Source organism: Pleurodeles waltl, chromosome 3_1 (genome assembly GCF_031143425.1).
Source record: "Pleurodeles waltl isolate 20211129_DDA chromosome 3_1, aPleWal1.hap1.20221129, whole genome shotgun sequence".
Taxonomy (NCBI): Eukaryota; Metazoa; Chordata; class Amphibia; order Caudata; family Salamandridae; genus Pleurodeles; species Pleurodeles waltl.
In genome coordinates this window covers 1,331,476,462-1,331,488,914 of record NC_090440.1, presented here as the reverse complement: position 1 = coordinate 1,331,488,914, position 12,453 = coordinate 1,331,476,462, and the positions used below count along the sequence as shown (strand labels likewise).

General features: G+C 43.3%; 1 protein-coding gene across 7 annotated transcripts in view; it reads left to right on the top strand.

Annotated features, from left to right (window-relative positions):
• Positions 1-12,453, top strand: part of SLC35F5 (solute carrier family 35 member F5) — a 575,369-nt gene that overhangs the window by 341,528 nt on the left and 221,388 nt on the right. For all 7 annotated transcript variants that reach the window (XM_069224683.1, XM_069224682.1, XM_069224686.1 and 4 more), the window contains one exon: positions 5,952-6,056. In XM_069224683.1, coding sequence (XP_069080784.1) covers positions 5,952-6,056 — 105 coding nt within the window. The remainder of the gene's footprint in view (positions 1-5,951; positions 6,057-12,453) is intronic.

Genomic DNA, 12,453 nt, shown 5'->3' with positions numbered 1-12,453 from the left:
TTGTGAACTCAGAAAATATGTCCTCATTTTAATGGTATTAAGGCCCTCTCATTTTTATAATTTCTAAAAGAAATGCTTTAGGTATTTAGGTTTGATTACATCAAGATGACGTCCGGCTTGCCCCACTTTTGTAATAAATATAGAATGTTAGCAATCTAGTTGTTCACTAGAATACTGTGGGGAGGCCACTATCTCGGACATGGGCTCGGATAATTGAGGACAGGGAGGAGAGCGCAGAGGCAACAAGTTAACCACGCGAGGCAGGCAGGAGGGGCAGTGGCAGCACAACGGACCATAGAGGGCAGGGGAAGATGGACAGGGGCAACAAACCAACCATGCCAGACAGGCAAGAAAGGAGATGGCAATATAACAGACCATTGAGTGCAGAAGGAAGAGGCATTGGCAGTACAACCATGCATGCCAACAGACCCTATTCAGACAGGAGACTCCTGATGTTTTTAAGCCCAAAGATTTTATATGCCTCCTGCCTAATAGTTCCTCTTTTTCGATGTAAGTCAATAGGAAAAATCAATTCCCTAGGCTTTGTTTTCGAAATCTCCATCTTACCAAGTTCAAATGTTGGCAGGGATGGTATATTGGATCACGGAGGCCACGAGGAATGGGATAGGGACATGGACTAGGATAACAAAGGGGAGGAGGGAGACTGGCAGAGAAACCAAACTGACCTTACAGAGCAAGTGTCATGGGTTGCAACAGCACAGTACACCATACAGGGCAAGCAGGACAGCAGTGCAGCACAGCAGACTATGGAAAGCAATAGGGAGGGGACAAGGCCATGCACATGGACAACAGAAAGCAGAGGGGATAGAGGCAAGGGCAGCAAGCTGACCATACAGGACAGACATTTGCAGCGTAACGGACCATGAAGGGAGGGAGGAAGAAGACTAGAACAGACAGGAGGGAGGGGATAGGGGCCTGAAAATAGAAAATGGAGGGCAGGAGCAGCAAGCTGACCATGAAGGGCAAAGACAAGAGGGAAGGTGGGAGGGGGTTCAGGGGCAGCAAGCTGACCACACTGGGCAGGTGGGAGGGGCTGTGGCAGGACAAAAGACCATGCATGGAAAGTGGGAGGGTTAGTGGCAGCACAACGGCCATGGTAGGCAAGAGGGAGGAGGCAGGGGCATGCAAAAAGTACCATGGAGGAAAGAAGGGAAGGATAGGTTCTGGACACAGGCTGGAAATGACAGGGGAAGGGGTTTCTCAACAGACCACGCAGCGCAGGCAGGATAAGCAGCTGCAGCACCACAGAGCATGGAGGGCAGAAGGGAGAGGCAGCAAAATGGACAGAAGGGAAGGGATTGGGCTTGAAACTCGGACAAGCATGGTGGAGGTGGCAGGGACTGGCGGCAGCCATCTGACCATGCTGGGCAGGTGGGAGGGGTAGCGGCAGCTCAGCAAAAACTCAGAGTAGATAGGCGGGGCAGTGGCTGGTCCATGGAACACGGTGGGCAAAAAGGAGGGAGTAGAGCATGGACTCAGACATTGAAAGGCAGAGGTAACCTTGGTAGGGGCAGCAAGCTAAGCACAGAGGCTAAGCAAAAGGGCAATGATGGAGCATAGAATTGGGAAACAGAGGGAAGGAGTGGGCAGGGAGATCAAGCTAAATGGAGGACAGTGGCAGCACATCAGACCATGCAGAGTAGAAGGGAGTGGGCCACTGCATAGAACCTGAGGATAGGGAGGAGGTGGATGGGCAGCAAGCTAACTGTTCAGGGCAGACAGGAAGGGCAGTGGCAGAACAACGGTCACACAGGGCTGTAATGAGGGACAATGACTAGAAAGGAGGAAGGAGCAGCAGGGTAGGGTGGAGGCAGCACAATGCCAGGGTAGGCCCTGCTTCCAATCCCCTCCCCCACCATGCATTGCGATAGGCATCTTACTTAATGTTTAAAAAAAAAACTAGAAATTCACAAAAAATACCAAAGGTTGCAGAGACATTATAGTTAGCAAATAGAATAAAATGCCCTTTTAAAATCACAAAAAAATAAAGGCTACAGGGAGGTTATAGTTGGGTTCAGATTTTACATGCACGAAACCATAGAGATTTATCTGTTATAGCTAGAGTTATTTCAAGTTACTATAACTCATGCCCTAAGGTGTTGTGGATTAATTTTAGTTTGCTTGGGTACAGGAGTTCAGCTTAGCCTTGGCTAGCAGATCTGTGCTCTTTTTAGCTAGATAAACATGCTCTTTTTTGTTATTCATGTTTTTTTCATTTTAACAGTACTTGCAGTTCTCACATTGTACAAGAAATGTTTTTATGTTAAAATCAGTTGCCATTCCATAAAAGCGTCATTATCAGTAATGTACTATTGAATTGTCATCATACCCTCTGCCTCACAGAATATGAACATGTCAGGCATTTTTATTATGGTATTGACGATCCAAGTTTTGTGCACACTAACTCTTAGGTACATACCCACGTCAGGATGTCTGCACAAACAATAAATGGGTCTTATACAAAGACTCTGTGAGACCAAGGTTTTTAGAGGGATTTCCACCCAGGATCTTCCATCTACACAGCCTTTGTGTCTCTACATCGCTTGATTAGGGGACTGGAGGTCAACCTTGTTGAAAGGTAACCTGGGGCGAGGAAGCGCTTCTCATGATGGACATGGTTTGGGTAGATTAGGTTTATCATACCTTGCTCTCTTTAGGGTAGACAATACACTTTTAGGGAAAAGTTAGTATATTCATGGTTATTGCAAAATGCTAGGATTGTTCATATTCATGTCGCTCATTTTCACAAACCTCATTTTGTCTCTTGTCATTATCCTAATCATTGCATCTCATGCATTTTACAGTAAATTGCAGTCTTTTCAATAAATATATTGAAAACTTTCCTGCATCTTCTCCTTCGCCTGTGTGTTTGTAAGAGACTCATTTCTAACAAGAGAAAAGGGTAACACTTGTTGCACTGCGAATCCCTGAGAGGATTTCAGAGTCCATGCACTAGGCTGCCAGAAATCACCTTTACTGTTCATGTTTTGGGTGAGGTGCTGCTAGAGAGCCAGGAGGGTTGGTCCGGCAGTTGCCAACTTTTGTGGGAGTGACTCAGTCGCCTACAAACAGAGGTGCTGCTGCCCCTAACCCAGCAGTCTTGTAAAGATACAAGGGTCCTTACAACAAAGGTAGATATAACTTGCACCCTCGCCACGCACTGCTAATTACTCCAGATATTACATCACTCATGACATCTTCTATGATATTATTGATAATATCACTGTGATATTTGCAGTAAAATTATTGATGAGAAAACTGTGCATGGCGAAGGTGCGTGTTATAGTTACCATAGGGTGCGAATTATAGTTGCCCCCTATAACTCCCCCCCCCCCCCCCCCCGGGACCAGCACCTCTCAAGGGAATTTGTGTAATTGTGTGTGTGTGTGGGGGGGGGGGGGGTGGAGGCTCCACCACCTTCCTGGGGGATTTCTGGTATTGTGTGTGGCCACCACTTCCCCAGGGCAAATATTTAAAAATGGGGTTACGTTCTGGACACCTGCAGCCTCAGGGACCATCATCTCCCCAGGGCGTTTTAGTTGGAGGGGGGCCATGCACCCCCCTTGAGGAGCCACAGATGGCCCTGGGGACCACCACCCCCCAGGGCCAGCTCCTGCTATGTCGTAGGGTGCCCACCCCTGGGACATTGGTGTTTTCTGTAGCTTGGCTGGAACTTTACAGCTGCCGCCAAGCCACAACAAACACTCTGCTTGCAGTGAGAGAGAGCTGTCAATCAGCTTCCCTTGCTGCCAACAGTGCTGGCTCCCACAGGAGGCCAGCTGGGACCATGGGGGTCCTTCAGGCTCCCCTCACAGTCCCCAACATTGTGACTGGGTACTCTGGTGGGAGCACCCAGGTCACATGTCCAGGTCCCAGGGGGTGGGGTCCGCGGGGACGGGATCGGCCTGAGGAGGGGAGCACCCTAAGGTAACTATAACTCGCTCCCTCGTCATGCACTGCTAATCACCCCAGATAATACAGCAGTCATGACAACTTCTATAATGTCCTTAAAAGTGGAGCCGATAAAAAGGGGGAGATCAAAAAAAGTTGTGTTTCCTATCATAATTCCAATACGGATTTTAGACATGACTACAGCCTGACTGCTGGACGGAATTACACCAAATTTGTCAGAGAGGTAGCTCTTGGTCCAGAAAGAGTGCATTTTGTTATTTGATATAAATCCGTTCAGTGCTTTTTGAAATATTAAATGAAAACTAAATATAGATATCTAGAGGAGTGAAAGGTTCGTGAATAGTAAGCTTCTGCTGGGAAATGAGGGGCTCTGATTGGCTGCCAACACTTCAGCCGATTCCCGCAAAAAAACATAAATAAGGGGCAGGGTAGGGTCACCCTGACCCCTTAGCTCTGGTGCTAGGGTCTCGGAGGGACCCCTCCAGGGCAATAAAGTTGTTTTTTTTTTTGTTTTTTTTTAAATTTACAAATTAGTGGCAAAAATAGAAAATAAAGTAGGTGGGGGCGCACGGGCCCACCCTCCTAGGGCAGTTTGATGTCCCAGGGACCACCTCCTCCCTGGGGCTTATTTATAAATAATGGGTGGGGCGGGGGTTAACTATAACTCCTGCCCTCACCAAGCACTGCTAATTACTCCAGATATTACATCACTCATGACATCTTTTATGGTATCATTGATAATATTAATGTAACATTTGTTGTAAAATGATGTATTAAAAAACTGTGCATGTTGAGGGCGTAAGTTATAGCTACCTTCAGACACGAGTTATAGTTACTTCAAGTAACTATAACTGGTGAATTTCTAAGGTTTTGTACGAGTAAATTCAGAACCTAACCATAACGTCCCTGTATCCTTTGGTGTTTAAGTGCATTTCTATGTTTTTTTTTTTTAATTCTGTTTCCTAACTAGGACATCCCTGTAACTTTTGTTTTTTTAAGTGAATATTTATATATTCCACTAATTCACTGGGGAAAATTAAAGATTGGAGGGACGTTATAGTTGGGTTCAGATTTTACACACACAAAACCTTAAAGATTCAGCAGTTATAGTTATCTTAAGTAACTATAACTCATGCCCTAAGGTAACTACAACTTGCTCCCCCTCCATGGGTCTGTGAGTGGTTTTGGTAGTCCGTGAGTGGGTGTGTGAGTGGTTTTGTGGGTGTGTAAGTGGCTGTGTGAGTGGGTGTGCCAGGTATGTAAGTGGGTGTGTGAGTAGGTGTGTGGGTCTGTGAGTGGGTGTGTGTGTGTGTTTAATATAATTGGTGTCTTGATCCACGTGGAGCACACAATGGACCTGCGAATCCTTGCACACTCCCCAAAATTAATTTGGGACAGTTTCATGGCCACGAGGGGGTCCCTCACAGACTTTACTTTCAGATTGCAGCCAGCTACTCACTCCCCTGCTGTTGGCATACAGATCTGGGGATCCATCTCTGTGGATTCGTGTCTCTAGATATACATGAATCTTTTTACTTTATTAACTCCAAAACTACTGAAAAGATTTACACCATATTACAAAAAAGCACTCTGGACAAAGATCTAGCGTTCTGCCAAATTTGGTGTAGTTCCATTCAGTGATTCGGGGTGTAGTTGTGTCATAATGGTTGACAGAAATGTTGGTAGTGTAATGCTCAGATGTATTTACATCTCTTTTCATTTTAGTTCTCATTGTACATTTGCCAATATTGAGCTTGAGTAGATTTTAATTTTTAAACTGTACTTATTTAGGTAAGTTGTATAAAGAAAGGTGGGCAAGTCGCTTGTGGTGAAGGATGATGAAGAAACGCCTTCTCCCTTAGATTTGAAATGTATATACCTGCCAAGCAGATCTACTTGGCCCTTACCGTTCCATGTTGTTTAGAAATGGAGAATATTTCAGCTATTGACGTTAATGGCGAACGATCATGTTTTGCTTATAAATATATATTTATTTTAACCTCAAATCTGTGTTTTAGGTTCCTTGTGGTCTTTAGTTGGGGCAATGCTCTATGCTGTCTACATTGTAATGATTAAGAGGAAAGTAGACCGAGAAGATAAGCTGGACATACCAATGTTCTTTGGTAAGACTAGTAGCCCTATTAGTGTAATTCTGTATCTCAAAGAAGTGTTTTTGTGTTGCATTTATATCTATGTAAGTCCAGAAGTATGTCCAACAGATCACATCACAAATCTTGCATCAAACTCAAATGAACTAGTGCAGAAATGATCTCAATTGTTTAGTTTGAGTACTCACAAGAAGTATTTGTTAATAGTTTTTTTGCAACATTTACACATTTTTCTTTTTTCAAGCATGCTTCAATGATTACAAGCAGCTCATCATTTTTTACTTCACCAGGCTTTGTGCAAGTTAAAAAGGCCTATCATTGGGCAGTAAAGCAAAAGGTATTTTATCTTGCAATCCATCATTTAAGCCTTCAGTTCCTGGCATAACATTTTAAGTTGAAAGCTGTTCCAGTGCCGATAGTCATGAGACCTAGTTTCTATCAATCTCATCTGCAGAACTTGGTACAACTACAGAAGAAAGAAATTCACATGTGTAATCCTCGTTTTAGTTTTTTATTGGAGAGTTTTTAAGTAAATGTTGGAGCAGGTGACACGTAGGAAATCTCACCCATTGTAAAGTAACTTTTTTCATATTGAGATGGAAGTCTGTATTCTTCTAGTACCTTTACTCTGTTTCTATGGAATGTTTGTTGAATCTCTATTACGTAGCCAATATGTGTCCCACAGCTGCAATTTGAAGGTGGGCGAGAAATCTGCTTGTGGCTAATGTAAAACATATAATACATGCAATGTATATCTGGTTCTTGCATGCATGTCCGTACCTCAGGGGAGACAGCCGTGCCAGTATTCTTTAGTGCTCTGCAGTCGCGCATAGTTTTTTTTTCACAACCTGAAACCGTAATTTGAGGTTGTGGGTTAGCCTCATTTCCTTCAGAGAACTGCTTTCGTACAGGGGTGGAAATAAACAAAAGATGCTGTTAATTGTGCCCTTTAGTTTTTAAGTCTCGTCTCTAGAGGAATCAAGACATGCTGTATCTACTTTGTGGGCTTCATGCCACCCATTGGCTTCACACTTGCTGGCTCCATTGTCGCTCTGCTGTTCTCTCTCCCCATTTGCCCATGGCATTCATTTGTTATGCCCCTCCTTGTGGTTACCACTCCCCGAGAGCAGGGATTGAGTACACTATTCCCCCACTGCTATAGTTTTATCACCATTTGAGGGACTTTTGGGTTTTTTGGCTTACGAGCCCTCCTCAGGAGTGCTGTGTTTTCACTTGCTCCAGTGCTGTTGTAAAGAGCGCTTATGTTTTCACTTGCTCTTTGAACAACGGGAGCGAAAGAATGAAGTATTTTGCACTACAGCCACTACCGAGGGCACACAAAACCTATTGAATGTCATTGTGCTTTTCTTTGCTCCAAGCGCAGTAAACAGCTCTTGTGTTTTTACTTGCTCTTTAAGCAACGGTAGCAGAAGAATGGAGACTTCCTCACTGCAGCTACTACCCCTTTTTTTTTTTGTAGAAAGAGCCATTTGCTGAACTCCTCCCCCTTCATAGGTCAATATATTTGTCCCCCATATGCATACGTCCCATCAGCGATGTATTTTTCCCTGCGCTTGTACTCTAGTGTAAAAGGCCTGGCGTTTACCTGGGGAATTTGAAAAGCAAACAGCAGCCCGTTAAAGCTGAGGCAGAACAAATTTACTTTTTTACAAATGCAGACGAAATGGTCATGTTGATAGATGTTTTTCTTCTAATCACTTTCATGTAAGTGCCTGCCCGTTTTCGGGTTAGTTTAGGGTGGTTAAGAACTCGGGTTGCAAGCATGCTTTTTATAAGATGTATATTGGACAATGGCGTTGAAAGCGCTTATATGAAAAGTGATTAGAAGATTAACATCTGTTGACATGAGCATTTTGTCTGCAGCCGGAAGTAGATCAGCGCTTTTTACAGTATACGAGCTGCTGTGTGTATACCAAACAGTGAGCTTGTACTGTAATGGGTATATGTTTAGATTGGCATATATGTTCAAAAGAACATGTTATGTTCACCACATTGCTTTGCTTCTGGAGGGAGTGCTTTGCTTTGAGCCACCACTCTTCACAAAGGGATAGGAGCACCTCAGCTGCAGGCACTTGTTTACATAAGCTACTGAGCCACAGATGGTAGCTCATGCTGTGTAGATAGATAGCCTGCAGTCGTCCAGAGAGTTTACATTTTATTATACTGACTCAGCGAGGCTTGCCAGGCATGGCGAGTGTAACAAGGGCTCCAGTTTTTCATTCATTCAGTAAGCCCCTGTCAGCATGGAGATTCTGTGCAGTGATACATTGGCTAAATTCGACAAAGAGTAGAGTTTATTTATATCACGGCCACATATCTCATTAGAGGCAAAGCTCCACGCACACCAACTGAAAAAAATAGTTTCAAAGTACTGTAGGGACATCCAACTAACTTCACATATATGTTTGCATTTTAATTCTAAATACAGTGGCAGACTTTCCGAGTTACTGTAACAGAAGGTCGCATTGGTGAAGCTGTGGGTCCTCAACTGCAGAAGCATGTGGTGGCAAGCTTAGACTGCCAACAAGTATGTGCCGTAAAAAAGTTCTAAGAAGCCATAGTCTTTTTTTTTCTTTTTTTTTCTGTGGATTTTGCCAGGGATGGAAGAGAGCGACGCAGTTACCAGCTGAGCTCTGAAATGCTTGCTTTTAAGTGACAGCTATATTAAAAAAATTGCATCATGAGCAGTCTGGGTATTACTAAAAATTAAATTTTGGAATCAGGGCGGCCTTTGTACAGTTAGTGCCTCACACGAAATCAACATTGGTGTCCCCTATACCTTTTGAATAATATATTTCTCTAGCTTCCGTTAACTTAAGAAATAGGTATTTTAATTTCCTCCCGCAACTTAGTATCAATTATGTAGCAGTGGAAACAAAACTGCAAGTACCACATTGCAAAAAAAAATACAGAAAGTAATCCATACCCACAATGCGCATAGAGCAATTTTGGGCTATGACCTGACCTGGTCCTAACCCCCATCCCACCACTTACCCTGTTTGTACTTTTTACCTAGAATTAAAAAGACAAGCAAAGTTGTTGGGGAGGGATGGAGCGTTTTCTGCTACCCAAGACCTTCCCTACCTTCCTGGGAGTATACTGCTCGCTCCTGCCTGTCCCCTGCTGCTGGTGGGCTTTGTAAGTGACTTTGTTGTATTGACAGGTCAATCACAAGCTGTTTCACTCAGTGATGGGCCTTCTCTGAGCACACATCTCTCTGTGTCTTGCTCACCTTCCATTAACCTCTTTGACAACAACACCAAATGGAAGGGGGGGGACCTGGTAGGGGAGCAGAATACAAAAAGGGAAGAAGGGATAGGAGTAAGGAGATTTTTTTACAAGCAGGTCACAAGCAGCTGGAAAAATAATTAAAGGGCAGTTTACAAAAATCAGATCAGCGAGCGACTGCTGCGTCGCCTGTACAGTCAGGCTTGTGCGCCCCCTGACCATCAGAGCCCCGGAAATGGGCTCAGCACACCTATGCAAAAGGCTGACCCTGTTTGGAAGCAACATTTTATCTTTTTGAGCACTGTGTAGCAGTCTGTCTTGCATTACACAAAGTGTAAGGTTAAAATAATCACATACACGTTAAAACTTCAAATTGGACATAAATCCAACTAGCTAAAGCTGGAGTCATCTCAGGACTCAAATGCTCTTGGAGGGAATGCCGATACAGCTGCTGGATGTCATTCACACTGTTTTAGCCAGTTTCTGGGAGGAGAATAGAGGACAGAAAAGAGAAACATTGTTTCACCTCCCACAAATGCTGCTCCCTCAGCACTGCAATAGATAAACAACAAACATTCAACACCTCATAATTCAACATGCCACACATTTCCACACCACACAGTTCCACACCACATAATTCAGCGCCACAAAATTCCACACCACTCAACATATTTAGACTCCAGAAAATACCACTCAGCACCACATAATTCAACTCAACCTAATTACACGTTACTCAATACCACACAAATACACCCCACATAAATCTACTCTATGCCTCATAACAATCCACATAAATACTCTCCACGTGATGCCACATAATTCCACTCAGCGCTACACAATCTCATTCAACATCATATATATCCAATTCACAACACAGAACTCCACGTCATGCCACAGAAGTCAACATCACACCACATAATTCCATTCCACTGCATGCCACTCCATGACACACAATACCACTCCACATAATTACACTCCATGACACACACAGTCTGCCTCCAAACAATTTTAGTACACTCAATACCTCATACTTACTATCAGCATAATTCCACTGCACACCATGACATATAACTCCACACCATACAATCCCATGCCACACAATTCCAGAACAAACCATTCCAATCAACCCCACATAATTCCAATCCACACCACATACATCCACCCCACTCCATAACACGTAGCTAAAAGACACTGACATTGACAAACCAATAGCTCTCAGATTGCTGAGACCTATTGTAAAAACACCCCCACAGTGTCAAAGTGGGCCCATATACTCTCCAGGGTGCCTTGTACATGTGACATGATAAGGTTCACTGCCACATATGTGCTTTCTTCCTCTCAAATAAAGGGAAGAAAAAATATTTACACTGAATAGCAGAGCTTCTTCATAGTGCTCTTATGGGTGGCCAACACTCCTCTTTTCAACCCAGCAAAGTTGTTCCCAAAGCAAATAAAACTGCAGGAAAATACAGATGAAATTCGAGCCTTGGTCCACTCTGGCCATTTTAGTGTTAGCATACAGTCTCCAGATAGGTTTTAAAAAATGGGCAAAGTGGGCTTTGGCCCAGGGCCCCAGCCTTTTAGGCGGCCCTCTGAGAGACCCAGCTCTGTTCTGCAGAATCTTGCCCTCATTACCTTAAATAATTATTAAGTGGGTTGTTTTAAATACCATTTTTCCTTTGTTTTGTTTTTAAAGTGTTTATGTTTCATGTAACAGCCATAAAAAAGTTTTCTTTAGATCAAAACAGGACCTCACATACCAGAAATGGGAGGCTGTTGGAGATTATTTGCACTTATATTAGCAAGCAGTTGCTGTATAACAATATTAACAAGCATTTACAATGCAATAGGTCTCGCATTTGTAGAGCTATTGGCATTGTAAATTCATAACTTGACTTTTTTGCCATATAAATTGGTCAATCCTCCCTCATAATCTGGTCTTTTACTGCCACATAATTCCAGTGGCCCTGCATATAACTAAAGCACTTCTGTTTACCTTCTTCCTTTATCTGCAGCAAAAAATGAAAATGTTGCTATTAAGAATCCCAATTTAAATCTGTCATCCTGATTCCAGTAGAATACCACTTTCACCATCACATCATCAGAGTTGCTGCCTGGCTAACACAAATGACAAAAAAAAGACAAAATACCGCCACGGAGGAGTAACGAGAGAAATAAACCAGAAGGGTCACCCAAACGTATCAAGAGTATTCAAACAGTCATAATGTAATAAGGATGTCAAGTTGGCCTGAATCATGGTCATAATTGCAATTAGGAAAGATTAATAAAACATATACAATTATCATATGAGCCCAATAAAAACCTTTATTTGAAATAAACTTTTGGCATTAGACTGTAATGCTGAAAACAGCCCCTAGAGGGCACCACCACAAAAAATATAATTAGTAAGAAACGTGGTTATGTTACCATACACTCCAACCCTTGAGGGCATAACCACGTGAAATAAGGCCAACCTGGAGGGTCGGCACCAAAAACATCACAGGCAATAGAAGAAACCACAATGGGCCTTGTGACTCGGTGAATGCATGCATCCACTGCTTCGATCTGACCCCATGATAACAGGTGTGTTTACTCAGTCCCCTCATGTTTCAGAGGTCGGCAAAATGAGCACCACTGAGTTGAGTAAAAACATGCATGAATTATCTGTGTACAGCTGAAATACACTCTAAATGGGTAAACGTCTGCTGGACAAATTGAGAGAGAAACCAAATAGAGGGAACCGAAGCCCATCTTGCCTGTCCTGTCCCAATGAAAAAGGAAGTTAGTGGAGGGAGGTGGGCAAAGCCCCGGTGAATTGAACACCATGTTCTAACTTGCAAATAATTCCACTGGCTGGTCTTCTGCTGTCACATTCTATGAGTCAATTTAAACTTCTATGCTGATGCCACTTGAACCCCGGTGAGCCAATGGCTAAATCAGGCTCTGTTCCATTGGAACATTTAAATAGGTACCCTCGGAGGTAAGTGTTCAATTAAGAGGGTCAAAACCTTTACTAATAAAGCAATGAAAGTGGTTCACAGCACATAATTGGCTATTGCAAATGTCAACACTTTTTATTTTAGACATCTCCTCGCTCACATTCGCTTTCCATACAATTGTGGGTAAAGAGAACACAAAGAGAGCCCTGCTCTTGAGTAGAGCC